This window comes from Raphanus sativus, chromosome 9 (genome assembly GCF_000801105.2).
Source record: "Raphanus sativus cultivar WK10039 chromosome 9, ASM80110v3, whole genome shotgun sequence".
Classification (NCBI taxonomy): Eukaryota; Viridiplantae; Streptophyta; class Magnoliopsida; order Brassicales; family Brassicaceae; genus Raphanus; species Raphanus sativus.
Window position 1 is genome coordinate 13913723 of NC_079519.1, and position 19435 is coordinate 13933157.

Here is a 19435-nt window from a genome sequence, read left to right on the forward strand (position 1 = left end):
GACTTATTGAGAACCTAGCCAACAGCAGCAGCACCAAGAACACTGACTCTGACAAGAAGAAATCGGTTGCAGCCATCGGGGAAGACCAGATGAATGAAGTCAGAGCCAAGATAGATGCTTTACATGCATTTCTGGGGCAGCCAGTCTGCTCAGCTGAAGAAGGAGAGGCTAGAGAAGATGATACAGAGGAAGATGTGAACTACATTGGAGGTACTGGATTTCAGAGATATGGAAACCAGAGTGGAAACAGAAACTTTTTGGCAGTGGTCAGAAGAGTAACTACAACCAGAGTTCACAGTATCAGAAACCCTTCACCAACACAAGGAACTACGGCAACTCAGCTTACCAAAACCCACCGCCACCCACCCAGGAGAGTAAGTTTGATGCCATGATTGATAGAGTTCTGGAAGGTCAGCAGAAGCTTACAGTAGACTTCAATGGGAAGATTGATTCTGTCTTCAACAATCTGACCACAAGGATAGACACCATTTGCACTCAAGTTAAGAAACTTGAGACACAGATTGTCCAGACTGAAGACTCTATCAGGAGGATTGGAACTTCTAAGGAAGTAGGGGAAGGAAATAGGAAACACCACGTGAATGCCATTATAGATGATGATTTCTGGCAAGTGGTGAAACAGGAGAAGCTACAAGAAGGACTTTGAAGTGGAAAGTTCACTAAGTCTCGGTGGATCACAATGGTGTCGATCGACACCAACTAGTCCACATCGATCGACATCAACGATGTCATTTCCGGATACGACTGCAGATTGCAACGCGGTTAGGATATTGACACATGCTGAATTCACGGCTTCTCATCCATACCCACCCACCCACACCTACGAAGATATCGACCGACGAGACGAGCCACTCATCGATCGACACAAAGACGAGAAACGTATCGATCGACCCTTTTCTCCACCTATCGATCGACACGCACCTCTCACATACCGAGTGCAACTACCATCGATAGACAGCAACCGAATCAATGCACTCAGACCCACACCGAAACCACAAGCTAACCCTACAGAGATTACTGGTAACCTTCAGACACTACACCTACATCAGAGGGAACTGAAGGAAGAAGGTTAAGGAGTAGGAAGGAGAAGATTCCTAAGAACCTTAAGAGGGAAGCTAATGAAAGGAGATTGATGGTTTCACTAAGAGAGTTATCAGAATCCCACCAGAGAAACCTTTTGAGGAGGTTTACTTCACAAGCAGATTGTGGATGTTCTTCAGAGAAACAAGGGAGACTGAAAATGACATTAGAAGAAGGTTTGACAATGTCAGAGAAGATATGAGGAAAGGATTACTTTGCCAAAGAAGAGTGATCCTGGGAAGTTTGCAATACCCTGTGTGGTACAAGGGATTGAATTTCCTCATGCACTATGTGACACTGGTTCATCAGTCAGCATCTTACCAAAGGTCATGGCAGACCATCTGGGCCTGCAAGTAGAGCCTTCACCAGAGATCTTTACATTCGTGGATTACACTCAGAAAAACTCTGGAGGCTTCATCAGAGACCTGGAAGTACATATTGGTAATGCTATCGTCCCTGTGGATTTTCATGTCCTAGACATCAAGCTAAATTGGAACTCTTCCCTCTTACTTGGAAGAGCATTTATGGCTACAGTAGGAGCCATATGTGACATGAACACCAACAGGATGTGCTTGACTATGATAGATCCAGAGATCCACTACGACCCTGTCAAGCTTGGCAAACCACCAGCCAAATCAGTGGTAAAGAAGATGATACTGGTATCATAGCAGTTTGTCATTGTGAAGTCGAGTACGAGACAGAGTACTCGGGATCGATCGACAGCACTTTAACATCATCGATCGACACTAGCAAGTCAGAGGAGATCGACAACAAAATATGATCATCGATCGACAGAGACCCACCAGATGATGAACTCGATCTACCAGATCATTGCTACCCGAATTTCGCCATCCCACCCAGCCGAAAGGAAGATGATTACTCAGTAAGGAGTTGGGCAGATAGCGGATTTCATGAGAGTTTTGCAGTAGACATAGCCACCTCTTCCCACAGTGGAGACCACAGTGAAGAACATGATGCAGACTATTGGGAAGAGAGAGCTTGGGAAAATTACTTGGAGAATGACAGATTTGCAAATCGATTCCCACAATCGATCGACATCAAACGCCCACCATCGATCGATTATCTACTTCATCCAGCAAAACGACATCGTCCATCGATCGACATCGCCAGTATCACATCGATCGATATTAACCCGGACGACTTAAAGGACAAAATCGGAATTTCACCGATTAGGACAACACATGGGTATAAAAGGTTGACAACTCGCCACGAAAAATTCAAAACTCTTCACCTTCTACCCAGCAGCTTCCAGCATTCAGAAACCATCAATGGAGGACTGCAACAACATGAACAATCGATCCAACCGTGCAGCTAGACGTGCACCATCGATCGCCACCACCACCATCACCATCGATCGACGCCTTCAACAGAGCTCAACCTCGATCTCATGAACCTTATGATATCAGGAACGTTTCACTAACACCTGATGAATTTGGAATTTTCAGGGACACAGATGGCTATGCAAGAGCAATGGATGGAAGAGTTCTGCACATAACCAGAGAAGACATAGCAGACATCCTCCAAGTTGCTAATGGACCAGAAAACCTGTTCACACAGCAACGTAGCCATCCAGACATCCTAGCTCACGTCCAGGACAACCACAACCACCCACAAGGGAGGATACAGTTCCTCAACACTTCGGTCAACCTAGGAATTCACCATCGATCGACATCGTTTCATCACCATCGATCGACGGCGGATATCCCGGATCGATCGACAGACCAAGAGTCAGATCGCCCGACAGACGATTGGAGTTTGGACGACGTGCCTTCAATACTGATGGATCCAGGAGATTCAAATGGGAAGCAAAGGATGAATATGGTGTCTACAGAGATGAGTTTGGCTATGCTAGAGGAGTTGATGGTGAAATCATCCATGTTACCAAGGAGCAAGTAAAGAGAATTCTGAATAGAGCATCCCTTTTTCACAAGGTTGCTTACGCCTTCCAGTACACACACGCCCTTACCATGCATACATACCACCACCAGTACCCTACAGTAGAGAGGAGATAGATGATATGGTGACTGATGTATGGAGAGCTCAGGCACACCTTGAGGCAAACATGCACACATTGGTGGAAGACACTTTCCAGCCTTTGGATGTCAGTTACAAGGACTTCCAGAATGATATGGCTGAGATAAGAGTGGAGCTTGGAAACATATTGACCATGCTTGAGAAAGAGGCTACGCCACCAGTATCGACCGACAGAGTACCTGTACCATCGATCGACATCGACAAGACTACATCCATGGACCGACCAGAATGTTCATCACCTAAGAGAGATGAATGGAGAGTTTCTTACATCAATACACGGATTGGAGACGTCTACAGCCCTCTCAACAACAATGTCGAATGGTTAAGCAGAGGATCGATCTTCTACAGAAAGAGCTAGCATCAATTCGCAAGAAAGAACAAGCTAAGAATGCTACTTTTTCATCGATCGACGCACAATCTTCACCGTCGATCGACACAAGGTTCGCAGAACTGGAAGATAGGATGAAAGCATACGAAGAGAAGCATGATCTTTTAAGTTCACCTATCATGCGATACCTGGATACACTGTCACGACAGCTGAACGAGCTACAAAGAAACATGAGCATAGTTCAAGATCATCTTGGTCGTCATGACAGAACCGCGACATCGATCGACAGGCCTAGACCAATATCGATCGACATCGAGCCACCACCAGCAAAGAGAGCATGCACCACAGCAGAAGTTGATGAGATCAAACATAAGCTGTACGAAGCCATGAATTCTATGGAGGAGAGACTCATAGAACGAAGTGATGACATTGACAACACCCTCAACGAAAGAGTGACCAACCTCTGTAGAGCTACTGGTCTATTGAAGAATGAGATAAGCAATATGCAGAGAATTCTTGCGTACCAAGGCCAACGCTCAGAATCGATCGACACAGATGATACTGAGTCGACCAACATAGATCCCAGCGAAAAGTTGTAGCATAGATCGATACAGAATCCTTGGCAGATCAAGATTAACAGATTCAAGACCAGCACGGAAAAGAACAACATGAAGAACTACCTGAGCATTCAAGATTTGATTTCTATCAGCATCAGGTAGACACGGAAGATTTGGTCAGAGGTTGCAAGTCATCAAAGCAGATTTAGCAAAGATATATCCTACAAGGACAGGCTCAGATGATGCCACAAGAAGCTTCACTGCTGCTGAGTCCAAAGATGAGGGAAATGTTTGCCCACCAGCAAACAACAACTCCCACTGCACCCCATGAGTCACTCACCTACCACAGTCAAGCTAAATGACTATAACAAAGCGCTGAGTGGGAGGCAACCCACTATTAGGTTTTCTTTTATTTTTCTTTATTTTATTTATTTTTCATTTTTACTTTTATTTTTTCGGATTTATTTTGCAGTTTTTATTAGATCCAAGTAGAATGATGATTCTGTCGACCGACATTCACCATTCATATCGCTCGACACCACACGATCATTACTAACGATCGACGTATACCACTATGAATCGATCGACACCTTGTCGATCAGGTTTATTCATTCTAACTTGTTATATTTATTAATTATGCTTTATTTTATTTACCTCACCCGGCTGTGTTACACTGGGACAGTGTAATTTAAGTCTGGAGGGAGTTTACTAATATGTGTTTTTATTTTGATTTTTATTCAAATTGTTTTTCAAAATTATTTTTCGCATAAGTATTAAATAGGAACATTGATATAGATTTATATTTGATTGTCTGACCACTCTTCAGCACCATTCTAGATTACTGATTGCAGATAGTACTAAAGATGCTAAAGTGGATCAACCTGCCATTATATTCACTAGCTAAGATTGTTTGAAGGAACCAAAGCTGACCTCCAACACTAATACTGACTTATTTGCTTGTCTTGGGGCTTGGAAATCACTGGATCGGAATCCTCTTACAAGTTTAGAAGGTAAAAAGTCTGTGTTTTCTGGTTCCCTTCCTTCTCTCTCTTCAGCGTCTCAAGATCTAAGTTTATGTTATAAAAGATTGAAATGATTTCTTGAGAGGCAGAGGGTAGAAGTGTCTCCTGCGACCCCAGTATTCTAAATCTCAAGGATGATCACACATTGTGGAAACGAGGGATAGGTTGAGTACCAACCCCATTATTCGCTACACTTTCCCAAAAATGTATGAGTTACAATGAAAATGTCAATAAAGGGACTAGATGACCTATGTGGCATCGAAACCTGTTGAAATTGAAACTAATAAGAGATTCAGAGAAGAGAGATGAGCGGAGAAAGGGATCAGAGAAGACTACCTGTATGTTCAGATACTTGTTTGAGTTGAATCCATGTGTCCTTTGATCGATACTCCCAAGGTAAAGCCTGCACTTTTATTTTATGTTAAGAAATGAGGTTAGTAGAGGGGAATGTCAGATGAGATTTGCTAAGTTGTTGACTAGATGAGTTTGGTTGGTAAGCTAGGATAAGGCATAATGAACTTCTGTGATTAGGATGTTTAGACATGAATTGCAAACCCATAGAGTGATGACTTCAATATTGTGAATCTTTGAGTTCCTGCTGTTTTCAAACCTTTTCCAAAGACTACTGTTTTTGCTTGAGGACAAGCAAAGGAGTAAGTCTGGGGGAGTTGATATACCATGGATTTTACCCGTTTTTAACCATGGTATACTAGTATTTTATTATATATTTAATCTGTTTTCTAGTCTGTTAGGTATGTTTTCAGGTTCAGGAGCATTTTGTGAGAAAGTGATGTTTTGGAGCATTTTGGAGTACAAGTGATGATATCCCGAGTTGATCATTCAAGACTAAGTCGGAAGTCAACATTGCGATTATAATCGATCGATACTCATCCTGAGTTGTCGATCGATGTAGCTAAGAAGATCCGCGTACTAGAAGATTATAATCGATCAATACACATTCAGTGTTGTCGATCGATATCGAAGACGAAATGGTTTAGCCGACTACTTCACCAAGACTTCACCAAATTACGAGATTGCCCCTGACGAGTTTTTAACCTAATGGAAATGCTTAAATATTCCTGCTAAGTGTTTTTGACGGCAACCTTTGAAAGAAGCAAGCTTTGACAACCCTCAAGAGAAAAGCAGAGAGTGTGAGAGAGAGACTAGAGTTTTATTGTTTTTGAGAGATTTGAGAGATTTCTCATCTCCTTTTGTATTTCTACTTTATTCTATCTATGCAATTCTTTCATATATCTATTGTTATGAATTGCTTAGCTATGTCTGAGTAGTCTACTTGTTAGATCTAGGGTTCAAATAGGTTTGTGGGATTAGCCCCAAACTATAATTGCTAAGTTGTGATACTCATCAAATGGATTGCACCCTATGCTTGTTTTAGATTAGCTAACTAGAACATAGATCACTAGGATCTTTGATTATCTTGAATTATCCATTTGAACTTGCATGTCTCCTATTGAGAAGAGCGACAGCTCCTCCTTGAGACCTTTTGTTCATATTCGGCTCGCGCCTAGGCAGATCTAGAAGCCGTCAATCGATATCCCGACAGGTGAATCGATCGGCACTGCGAAAGGTGTATCGCTCGATATCTCAAAAGGATATCGATCGACTCTTTTTCTGCGCCAACATTACGACAGTTGAGGCCAGAGACCTAGATTATTTAACCAGTGACACTTCACTTGAGTTAAGCGGCTGAGATCTATAGTATCATGCAAGCAACTTATTAAAGCATTTATAGAGATTATAATCTCCATTCCTGAATAGAAACCCTATGTCTAGCACTCTTTATCACATTTAAACAAGCCATCATATTGTTAGTTAGAGCAACTACCTTGCTCATTTTAGGAATTGTTACTTTTATTTCCATCATATAAACCAACATTGCCTAGGATTGATTAGTAGATTTTATTTAATTGGTTCCCTAGCTCCTCGTGATTCGATCCCTAAGTACTACAGCTGTACCTCTTATTTGAGAGAGTAAGCTCTATTGGGTAATTTGAGCACTATCACTAGGCCCTCTTCGTCTCCGAGATTTTGGATGGTATAAGGATGCGCCAGGCCGGAGGATTAAGTTGAGATGGAGAGATATGGAAGTAGTTACAGAGGCTCACTATCAACGACGACACGTCACCTCTAAAGCCAGATTCAAAGAAAGCTTCATAAATAGCAATCTCCTTGGGTATACCACCAGAAGCACGCTCCAACGATCTGGGAATGCGAAGGACAACGAAAGAAGGAAGTAAATACTTCTTTCACCAATCGCGCAGCTCGTCTTCTCTAACCGTTGATGTGGGACCTACCTGCAGAGATCCTGAAGAAACAAACGATAAGGGAGCTGGGGTCAGAGGATTTTGCACGTCTTTATCGTGGCGTGACGGTGGGCTGCTGGATCTGGACGACGAGGAGTCTGCTCTCCTCTCCAATTTGCTTATTTCTGCCATCAGAGAGCTGAGGGGGATTAACAAGCGAAGTAGCAAAATCCGAGGATAAGGATAGGAAAACGCTACGACAACGCAAAAACGAGAGTATATATATAAAAAAAAGGAAGAGAGCCGTTGAGCATTTTTCTCGGGAAATTCGCCGATCCGGGATCTCGGAACTTCCAAGACTGGGCTTGGGAAATTCGAATTCAAAGAGCCCCGCTCCCCAGATCTCTCGGAGTAATAACGCGATCTCCAAAAGGAAAGTAGATCCAAGAGAAAAATTGGAGCAATCATGGACAATATGAAGAGCCTCTTGGTACTTGGGCCGGAAAATTCAAGGCCTCATAGAATCGTTGCTCCAGTCACCAGCAAAGGTCCCGGGCCAGCTCAATGCTAGAAGGCAAGGTACTCAAGGAGGACTTCGTCCTAAGAGAAAATTACCAAGGTCCAAGAACACACATTATCCCTTGATCTCCACGAGTAAATCAAGGAATAAGGGGCAAACTGTTGGGGAAAAATATCCAGACATAAGTTTTCTCCAGCTTCCGGATAGGTCCTCGACTTCTGGACCCTTGCTCAAGAAGAAACCAGGGACCAACCCCCGCCATAGGTCCGACCACCTTGATCGGATCGACCCTTGAAGCAAAATAGAAGTTTTCCGCCTAAGGGAAAACTTCCATTTTTCCAATTATGGAAGAGTTCCACTACTCTAAACCAACGTCTACATCTATAAAAGGGGAGTCCAAACCCTAGAATAAGGGATCGACTTTTAGAGGCTAAGAGATTAAAGTTTAGGCGATAGAACTAGGTTTATACACCCACGTTGTAATCCCGAATCATAAACTCAATAAGAACATCTCTTATGCCTCGATTTCTTACTCTCTAAATACAATCTCTTCTAGTGTTCTGTAGTACTAAAACGACCCTATCACAAAAATACCATAACACTCCCGGCATTTGGTATTACGATCCCCTTGGTGGAAGCGATGGCTTCTCCTAAAGGTGTTATGATCTTGTTGTTATTGTCATTGGCCCGTTTTCACCTTGTCATGTGTTTCAGTCACAGAGTGAGGCCGTCATTCGGTTCTCGAAATCGGCATAAGGCGATGCAACTTGTATGGTCAGGGTGGTCTACAGCTTGTTGTGTTCTCGGTTACACCTTGTGGTGGAGATGCTTTTCCCATTACCAACCTTTGATTGATAGTGTGTCTCTACTAATATATTTTTATAGGTTTAGAGCTTCTTTGGATATCTATGCAACAGCTACCTCAAACCCACTTTCTTGGTGGGTTTCTTATTTCTCAAGTATGGAACTTTTCTCCTATACATGCTTCAATCTCAGTGGGATTATAAGTGTGGATTAGAGCGACGCTGCTTCGACTCCTTTCCGGATTAACAGAACCCAGAAGACAAAGATGTAAGGCCTGAAGTTGCTACCCACAACTTGTTTGTGTAATCAAACATCTTTTAACTAACCGGTTGTATGATGTACCGATTTTACTCACTTTTATCTTGTAACTCAGTGTTATGCCCGGTTCGGAAAGATTAAAATAGATGTTAACTAAAAAAGTACTTTTGGAATTTAGATCTTGTTTTGTTGATCTTATTACATGGAGGATCTAACAGATCTATTTCCTTAGTTAGCTAACAACGTGCACATGATCTAGAACTCACAGGACATTAGGTCACAAGCAGACTCTATATGAGCCATCCCGCGTTAAGTTCATTTCCGCACAAAATCACCTGCGAAGCTTGCAATATTTTGGGTCTGAATATGCATGTCCTAATACCACCCGCTACAGGTCGGATCAGGTCCGTGGTCCAGGTTGTACGTAATGCCATCTCTATAGGTACTTGAGGGTAAAACTCATAAGTTGTAAGTAATGTTACCCACTTATGTTCTCATCATAGATGCTAATGTATAATTTAAGTGAGAAAGAGAGAAAGAAAGCGTGTATTTGTTTGTGAAGAAGGAAAAGGAAAATCCAAAATAAAAACAAAAAAAAAAAGAGAAGGGAAAGGGAGAAGAGAAGTGGAATATCACAATGTTGTGTAGCAGCTTATCCATCTCCAGACTTCTGTCGAGGAAGACATCTCTTGTCTCCCGCAGTTTCAGACTCATTCTCTCCGCCGACACTCTCCCTCGCATCCCTCTCCAACGCCCCTCTTCCAACACCCTTACCCCTTTCTTCTCCTCCCGCCGTATTTACGACTCCAGCGGCGGCGGCGGCGATGATTACGAGTACATCAGAAGTGACGTGAATTGCCCTCGTTGCTCCGCCCAGATGCTGGTCGTCTTCTCCAATCGTCCTTTGTCACTCACAGCCAGAGAGCCTGGGATCTATCAAGCCGTTAATTTCTGTCCCCAATGCAAGACCGCTTTCTACTTCAGGCCCTTCAAGCTCTCTCCCCTTCAAGGAAGCTTTATCGAGCTAGGTAAAGTCAAGAAAGGGACTGATGATGATGACGATGAGACATCTTTTCCTAGGAATTGGAAGATTCAAGGTCTCAAAAACGAAGACGATGATGATGATGATGGCGGTGAGCAGCCCGTGATGAAGCTTCCGACACCCAAGGAAATCTGTCTGGGGCTTGACCAGTTTGTCATTGGTCAGGATAAGGCAAAGAAGGTTCGGTTCGGTTCGGTTCTAGCTAGTTTGTTTCAAATTCCACCCACCATTTACACTCCTTTCCTTTTCCTTTTCCTTGTGCAGGTGCTCTCTGTCGCTGTTTACAATCATTACAAAAGAATATATCATGCTTCCAAGCTTAAAGGGTTTGTCTTCCATCCCATTATCATATCTTTTATATATATATGTGCCTTACTACATAGCTTATTCTTTTTATTCTGATGCCCAGGTCGGGTTCAGAATCAGTCAACCTTGGTATGGAGGAGGATGATGATGATAGCATTGATCAAGTGGAGTTGGATAAGAGCAATGTCTTGTTGCTTGGCCCTACTGGTTCAGGTCTGTGTCAGCTATAATGTTCCTTTAGGATTGGAGCTATTTATTTACCTCTTGCTTGATTATAAGAACAGGAAAGACCTTACTGGCAAAAACTCTAGCGCGTATTGTCAATGTTCCTTTCGCCATTGCTGATGCCACTTCATTAACTCAGGCAAGTTGCTTCCACCTGTCCCTCACAGATTTGGGTTATTGACTATGATTAATAGTTACTGGTATGCTGTACATCTGAGAAGCAACAGGATGTCTTACCATTTTTGAAAATCTTTTTGGAAAATGGAGTGACGTTTTCTGGATGGTTTTAAGAGGAGACCTTACACAAGCCTTGATCTTACTTAGCACAACTAAAACTACGCTTCTTGTCCAGGCAGGTTATGTCGGTGAAGATGTGGAATCAATACTCTACAAGCTATATGTGGTATGGCCTGCTATCACCTCATATTACGTTTCTTGTTTTTCATACCATTATAGTTTATACCATCTTTTGACATGTCATCTATAACTGCTTACTGGATAGTGTTTGGGAGACTACTTCGGAAGCTACAAATGCTCTTTTTTCTCATCTTCACCACTGATACAATAGTTCAGAAACTTTGCATCTTGTCAACTCTATTTCTGAATCCGGAAAAACCTTGTTGCGCATGCTTGCACAGTATTCATGTTTTATGTTTTTTTGTTACTGCAGGAAGCTGGGTGCAATGTAGAAGAAGCTCAAAGGGGTATTGTGTACATTGATGAAGTTGATAAGATGAGTATGAAGGTATAAGTTTTCTTCACTCCGTACCTTGATCCTAAAATGATTAATGAATGACTCAACACGTGGGGAACCTATTTTTCTCTTTCAGTCTCATAGCTCAAATGGTGGTAGAGATGTTTCTGGAGAAGGTGTCCAGCAGTCATTGCTGAAATTGCTTGAAGGAACTGTAAGCATTTCCTACTTTATCTTTTATTGTTCTCAACTTCGTGTAGATGTAGATTGCTGATATAAACATTTAGGGATTCCTTGCTCGCCTTCGTGTTGATACACATTTGATCAGGTCTTACATTACATGTGCTTATGTATAGTATTCATTTTGAATTAGACTGCATATTCGGAAACAAAACACAGGGGCTCTATTCCCTTGTAGATAGCTAACATTTACTTGATGCCTTAGTTAAGAGCTACATATATGCTCAGACATTATTGATTAAAAACAGGTTGTTACTATATGCCTTAAAATTTTAGCAAACCGTATGGATGATCAATGTAGTGTGGTCCAGAAATCGAAAGTTCCAGCTTCTATTAAATAACAATTTTGCAGGTGGTCAGTGTCCCGATTCCAGAGAAAGGATTACGGAGAGATCCTCGAGGAGATAGCATTCAGGTAAATGCGTGAAAAGTCATGTTTTCAAGCATTTTAAATAACACTTTTGTGACACAGCCCGTCAAAATACTCCGGTTCGTGAAAAGGCTTATTCTTTTTTGACGTAAAATCAAATATGCAGATGGATACAAAAGACATCCTTTTTATTTGTGGTGGAGCATTTATCGATCTGGAGAAAACTGTTTCTGAGCGGTAAATTCTCTCTAGTCTGGGGCGAAATCTGTTAATTGTATCATTTTCTCTGTTTCATCTTTATATATATATATATATCTCTTGGTCAGGCAACACGATGCCTCTATTGGTTTTGGTGCTTCGGTTCGTACAAACATGAATACTTCTGGGTTCAGTAGTGCCGCTGTAACATCCTCATTGTTGGAATCTGTAAGGAATACTTTTTTATATGACTCTTAAAATCCTATTTTTACTCTTTTATTGTCAAAATGATAGAACTTGTTCACTGTCTTATCAAAACTGCACTTATAATTATTTTAGTTACAAAGTGAGGATCTTGTTGCGTATGGTCTCATTCCTGAGTTCGTTGGAAGACTACCCATCTTAGTCAGCTTATCTGCACTAAATGAAGACCAGCTTGTACAGGTAGCTTGTTTCTACTAATTTTATGAATCCTTATTATGCTTATGGAATGGCCTTTTAAACAAAATCCTCTGTCGTTTAGTTTGCCCTTGTTTACAATCACACTAAGTGTCTTACAAAATATCTTATTACTCCCTGCTAAATATTGTTTATCTTTGTTCCACTCTAGTAAGCGACTGATGGCTGTACGGGATTGCATCTTGTGTTTCCTTCAAACCTCTTTATCTGAGGCAGCTTTCTCTTTAACCAGTTATAACTCTTTCTCGTTCCTTATGTAGGTTTTAACAGAGCCTAGGAGTGCATTAGGCAAACAGTACAAGAAGTTGTTTCGCATGAACAATGTAACTCATATTTATCACTCAACAGTTACTTGCATATTCCTCTTTCCTCGCTTTAACCCTCTTTGTTAGGTCCAACTACATTTTACTGAAGGTGCAACGAGGCTAATCGCGAGGAAGGCCATGTCAAAGAACACTGGTGCACGTGGCTTACGGTCTATACTGGAAAGTATCCTCACAGAAGCAATGTTCGAGGTATGGCTGAGGAATGCACCCTTATAGTCCTTGAATCTTCAACGTACATATTCTATTGAAAATCATTGCATATATGCCCCTAAAAACAACTGTGTTGGTGCCTTTAAATGCTAAATTTGAATACTAAACAGGTACCAGATAGCAAGACAGAAGGATCACAGAGTATAAAGGCGGTCTTGGTGGATGAAGAGGCTGTTGGTTCAGTAGGATCACCAGGGTGTGGTGCAAAAATCCTTAAAGGAGATGATGTTCCGCAACAATATTTTGAAGAGACAGAGTCAAATGTAAGCGTCGTGCAACACGTGCTAGATTTAGACACGATAATATATTGCGAGAGCTGACAAAATGTTTGATGGTACAGGAGAAGCGGAAGGAGGCTGAAACAAAAAGAGCTCAGAGCTTGTAGCTGAACTAATCTTGTGAGAGGATGTAAGTTGTGTTAGATTATATAATAGGGCATGAGTGTTTCAGTGTTCAGATATATTAACAAAGAAATAAAGAGTAAAGCTACAGTTTTATACCTTGTTCAAAAAATCGGCCGCCTAGCCGATTAATTGGCCGATTAATCGTAAATTGTATGTTCACCGTAGCGAGTTGAACCAGTTCGATTGGTTTCTACAGTAAACTGAGTTGTACCCGCGGAGCCCTTTTATAAGCATATAATCGCTGGAACCAAAACAAATCGGCCATAATACTTAGTTAAATTAGGCCTAATATTAAAGTCCATTAGTATTTAAAAAAATAAAAAGTGACAGATCTTTCTGTTTTTTTTTTTTAACACGTGAAAAGTCATCACCTATCTTTCCCGACAACAGAATTGAGAATCTCTGCAACCGTAGTTTCAATTGCTCTACCTCAATTCAAGTGAATCCAAAACAAATCACCGTGAATCAAATTCGTTCATCATTTGCAAATCTTTATTCTACCAGATTCAAGGTAATAACACTAAATCATTCATGTTTTAAGTTATTAAAGCTTCTTCTCAAATTTCCCAGCTTCATGTCTTTTAAGTTTATTTCTTTTATAATTCTGTAAAAAAAATTAGCTTAGTAGATTTTAGAACTTGAGTTTGTCAATTATTGTTAATGAAGTGTATATTCACGTGAATGGAAGTTAATCACTTTGTGATGGGTTAGCTTAGGGTGACCAACTCTTTTGTCTTTCTTAAAATATAGATTCTGTAAGTTACGACGTTATCCATGGTCTAGGGTATCAAGTCAAAGCAAGTCAACGGACGCAGATCAAGCTACAATTGGATACAAAGCTATATGAAGACATAAATAGAGGCTCGGTCGAAGCATTATGAAGAATGGTCGAGCAGAAACAAGAGTTGGTCGAGAAGACATAACTGGAGCTTCGAAACGGGCAAGGCTGAGCATGGAAAAATTTCAAAGTGTGCAAATCAAGAAGGACTCAATCTCAATCATCAGTAGGGGATAAAATAATACTTTTGGTCAAGCCAGAATGAAGTTGGAGCGAGCCAAAATGAAGATGGTCCGGAAGAAGAAGAAGAAGAAGAATATTGCCGATATGGTCGGGATGAGCTATCTAAGAGCTAAGGAAGCAAAATGAAGATGTGCAAACATGACAAAAAGTTCAAAGGAGTATTTTCTACATTTCTACAAGTTTTGGAAAGGGTCAGCTCAGGAGTCAAAAGTCAAGAAAAGTCAAAGAAGAGAGAAAGTACCTTAATAGTCCATTTAACACATCCGATCAACCAATAGAACATGTCACATGTAGGAGAAAAAATTCCTTCAAACCTGGACAAGGTGTGGAATAAATCAAGAGATTTTTGGGTGAAGAAATCAGGAGTAAGAGACATCTAGAGAGCAAAAAATCAAGAAGACACATTTTATACCCGAAATGGACTATAAATGGCAAAGAAGACATGGGCTGGAGAAATGATTTTCTACACCAAAACCTTGACATCTAAGGTTCATTTAGGACCCAATTGAAGTAATGGAGGAGGCTGGAGCATTCATTTGAAGTCTGGAGTGAGTGGAGCAGTCCACTAACCAAAAGTGGTAAAAAGCCCTTCATGAAGAAAATTATTTTGAGTGGGGAGCACGTCAGGCACGGAGGAGTGCATGCATTGGTCAATTCAGAACATTAGATAGTCTACAGGAATAATGGGGAGCAAGCCTAGATCATTGGTTTACCATGTGTTTTGCAAATACACTCATTTTTGCCTTAAAATGGGTTATGTGGCAAAGTGACTTGCCAATCAAGTTTGGAGCTGAAATTTCGTACACTTGAACTTAAAGGTAAAGCTAATGACTTTGCAGAAGCTCATAAGAAAAGGAGTTGATTAAATGTATTTACCCATATGCATGAATTTCATGGTAAAATTGGTGACAAGTGTTGAGACATGTGTCAAGAGCTCTCATCCATCTCGTTGGCTATAAATAGAACCCTTAGGATGTGTTTTTGAAGTTAGAAACCTCCCAGAGCTTTCTCTCTCAGTCGTTCTTGTTGTTCTTTCTAGAGAGAGAAAATGGCTTAAACCGATAAATTTTTAAAAGTGTGTGAGGTGAGTGTAGGAGGCTTTGCGTGTGCTTACCCTTAGTCTAGGATCTGTTTTGAAGTGCTAGGAGAGGTGTTAAGGCTTTGAATTTGCGTTCATAAGTTTCCTTCCCCTCTTAGCTCTTAACCTCTTTTTAATCGGTTTTCGGGTAAAATCCTTAGGTCTTTTGCTTTTGGAGTTTGCTGCGGTTCTAGTTTATCATTCTACATCTCATCTATTTTGTCTCTTAGTGATGTTTGTATCTTTTTTAATCTCTTTAGTCTTTGTCTCTTGTCTTTATCTTTATTTCTTTTGTTTGTTTTTTGTTTGTTTTTGTCTTCTTCCTTGTCTCTGTCTCTTGAATTTTATTTATTTTTATTTACAAAACTATTTCTAAGAATTCGGCAACTCTTATTAAAGTTGACAAATGTTTTAAATTAGTTTAAATTTGTGAGTTTTGTTTTGGACTGTAATTTTTTTATTTGTTGCTTGATTATTCAGGTTAAGAAGAATGAATATTCCTCTAACAAATTCACCTCCACGTCTTAAGAGAAACTCAAATGATGTAGGATGGGATTATGGAGTTTTGTGTGATGCACGATATCCTGACAAAGTTAAATGTTTTATTGTGTGGAAAAGAGTTCTCTAGTGGTATATTCATAATGAAGGAGCACATTGGTCATTTGTAAGGAAATGTTGCAGCTTGTCCAAAGTCAACTAAAGAAGATCAAGAGAAGGGTAAGAAAACTTTAGCTGAAACGAAGAACAAGAAAAGTATGAAGAGGAAACATGAGGAAGCTTTGAGGGCAGAGGTTGATATAAACAAGGACACTGTCATTGAAGAGCTAACAAAAGAGCTTGGAACTCTTAAAAATCCCCACTTCCAAGGTCCTATGGATCAGTTTGCGAACCCCATTAATCCTGAAGTGTCAACAGCTGCAAAGACACGACAGCAGAATCTCCATGATGCTATTTCAAAGGAGAAGACACATGCTGTCCACCAGTATTGTGCTCGATGGAATCAGTCAAATATCCCATTTAATGCCATTGACAATGAGGCGTTTAGGCAAATCTGTGAAGCTTTAGGACAATTTGGACCTGGATGGGTACCTCCTACGCTATATCAGCTGAGAGAACTTTGCTAAATGAAGAAAAGCAAAGGACAAAAGAAAAGTTAAAGGCTCTGGAAGAGGAATGGGACAGAGAAGGTTGCTCGGTTATGACGGATGCGTGGACTGATAGAAAGAAACAAAGCGTCATGAATCTGTGTGTTAATTCAAGAGAGGGTACATGCTTCCTTTCTTCAAAGGACGCTTCTAAAGATGCTCACACTGGTGAATATATCTTTAGCTACATTGACAAATGCATTGAAGATTTAGGGGCTGAGAAGGTTATGCAAGTTGTCACAGATAATGCCACCAACAATGTAGCAGCTGCTAGGCTTCTTAAGGAGAAGAGACCAAGAATATTTTGGACTGGATGTGCTGCTCATACTGTTGATTTGATGCTTGAGGGAATTTCCAAGCTGGCTGGTTTTGCTAAAGTTATAGAGCAAGCAAAAAAATTCACTATATTTGTGTATGCTCATCATACAACTTTAAACATGATGAGAGCATATACGAAAAGAGATATTGTGAAGCCAGGAGCTACAAGGTTCGTGACATGCTTCTTGACACTTAATAGTCTATTCGAAAAGAAGGCACAGCTGAAGAACATGTTTAATAGTGATGAATGGCATGACTGCAAACATTCAAAGACTGCAAAGGGGAAGCTAGCATCTGAAACTGTGATGAGTTGTTCATTTTGGAACAATGTTACGACTGTTTTGAAAGTATTTAGTCCAATAGTGAAGGTTCTGAGGCTTGCTGATGGAGAAAAGATTCCTTCTCTTGGTTTTATTTATGGTGACTCTCAGTGGCTAAGAATTCTATCAAAGAAGCTACTGACATTTGGAGAAGAACTACCAGCCTATCTTTAAGATCATTGACTAGAAGATGAAAGGTAGGTTGGATTCTCCTCTGCGTATGGCTGCTTATTTTCTCAATCCATTCTACTTCTACAAAGACCCCAATATTTAGTTTGACTTGGAGGTAATGGATGGATTCATCATGTGTGTAGAGACATTCTATCATGGTGATTTTGAAAAGCAAGATTCAGTTGTCAACCATGAAGTTAATCTATACAAGAACATAAATGGCTCCTTTGGTAGAGACTTGGCGATGAAAGGCTGCGAGAAAAAGGAAAAATTTGACCCAAGTTTGTTTTTTTTTGTTTTATTATCTTCGTTTAAAAAATATTTTACTTAAGTTAGACTTTGCTTATCTCCTATTCAACTTGTTTAACCTCAGGGAATTGGTGGTCTACGTATGGATGTGGTACACCACATCTGCAGAAGTTAGCAACAAGGATCCTTGCTTTGACATCTAGTTCCTCTGACTGTGAAAGAAACTGGAGCAGCTTTGAAGCGGTCAGTGTATTAGTTATTTTTTACAGTATGTTTCTACACTGATATTATATCTAACTAAATATCATTTTTGTTGTTGTAGACACACAAAAAAAAAAAAAGGCTAGATATGAATAGGCTAAACAGTCTAGTCTATGTCCAATTCAATGCAAGATTGTTTAACAACCACAAAAAAGATAAGAGAAACCAATGTTGATGTCATCGATGATGGTAATGAAGACACTGTTGCAGATTGGCTTGTGGAGCATGTAGAAGAAATGGACAGTGATGTTAATTTTGTGCTTACCACCCAAGCTCCAAGAGTAAGAGATTTGTATGATGATGATTTTGAGTCAGAAGATGAAGATATTGTGGACATGGAGTTTGAACCTGATGTCTTCCAAGAAGATCCTGTCTTTCATGATTCTGAGCCTCTTCAATAGTAGAGTAAAACTTGATTTCTTGTCTTTCTTTAGCTTCTTTAGTTCAGATTTTAACTGTCATCTTTTTTTATTTTCATTTTCAGGTAAGTATGAGGTTGTAACTTCTAACACATCAACTCCACTACAAGATCGAGCCAATATATTTGTTTGATTATTGAAGAACAGAGGATTGAAAGTGCAATCCTAGATTTTTTTTGGTTGTTCTCAAAATCAAAACAATATATTTTTTTTTGTGTATCTTGTAAGTGAATTATATTTTGTAATGGATGTGGATTAAAAAAGTACAATTACATTTTATGATCTATTTGGTATATTTTTAATTATTTATAAATCTATGACTTCTAATATTAATAATATATCTTTTATAAACATATATTATACATTTTTTTATTATACGTATAAAATGTGGTATTATACATATAAAAGTATAAAAAATTTCTTCCCGTTTAATACCCGATTTTTTCCGTTTTTTCAATAAATCGCTAGGCCCGTATGTGCCGAACACGTAGCGCATATCGAGTTTCCGAACAAGGCTTTGATATAATGTTTTTTTGTGTATATAAGACAAAACTATATGCATAGTCAAAACCAAATGTACTTTATTATTGTTTTTTATATTTTATGTAAATAATTATTTTTTCACTATATGAAGACATGTATTAATTAATGTTTTCCATAGGCAAACAATATATCACAACATATTTATTCTATATTACATATTAAATGTAAAACATGATGCAGTATTCTAGATTAGGTAGTGAATATATCTTTTTAGAAAATATATATATATATCTTTTTAGAATATACAATATATTTTAAAATAAATCTTCTAAAAATCTGTCAGTATATAATGTTTATAAATAGAATAATGATCTAAATTTACCAAATAAATTATTCTAATTAATTTGTGGCACAAACCATATAAATGTACAGTACTTATCAACATATTTGGATTAACTCCTTAAATCTTTGTCATAAATTACAACCCTTTCTTAATTTCTATGTAATAACTTTATAAACTCTTCAAATGATACTGTATTTCTATCTATTCCATAACATCACCTATGCTTAGAAACAGAGAAAATAACATT

At 39.5% G+C, this 19435-nt stretch overlaps 2 protein-coding genes across 3 annotated transcripts; both read left to right on the forward strand.

Moving 5' to 3' along the window:
* The first annotated feature begins 9446 nt into the window (after positions 1–9446).
* LOC108828741 (CLP protease regulatory subunit CLPX2, mitochondrial) lies at positions 9447–13475 on the forward strand. 2 transcript variants are annotated; one of them, XM_056994599.1, is made up of 15 exons: positions 9448–10128; positions 10213–10274; positions 10358–10467; positions 10539–10622; positions 10836–10882; positions 11150–11224; positions 11310–11387; positions 11766–11828; positions 11950–12020; positions 12110–12209; positions 12321–12425; positions 12701–12763; positions 12833–12955; positions 13087–13239; positions 13317–13475. In XM_056994599.1, exons 1-15 carry the CDS (start codon positions 9544–9546, stop codon positions 13359–13361), a joined length of 1764 nt encoding a protein of 587 aa, XP_056850579.1. In that variant the 5' UTR covers positions 9448–9543; the 3' UTR covers positions 13362–13475. The 2 variants fall into 2 exon arrangements, with proteins under 2 accessions (XP_056850578.1, XP_056850579.1); XM_056994598.1 differs by lacking the exon at positions 13317–13475 and having other exon boundaries at positions 9447–10128; positions 13087–13296.
* Positions 13476–16234: 2759 nt separating this feature from the next.
* On the forward strand, positions 16235–17436 carry LOC130500076 (uncharacterized). Its single transcript, XM_056994779.1, has 2 exons — positions 16235–16564; positions 16615–17436. The coding sequence occupies exons 1-2, from the start codon at positions 16235–16237 to the stop codon at positions 17434–17436; spliced, it is 1152 nt and encodes a 383-aa protein (XP_056850759.1).
* The last annotated feature ends 1999 nt before the right edge of the window (positions 17437–19435 follow it).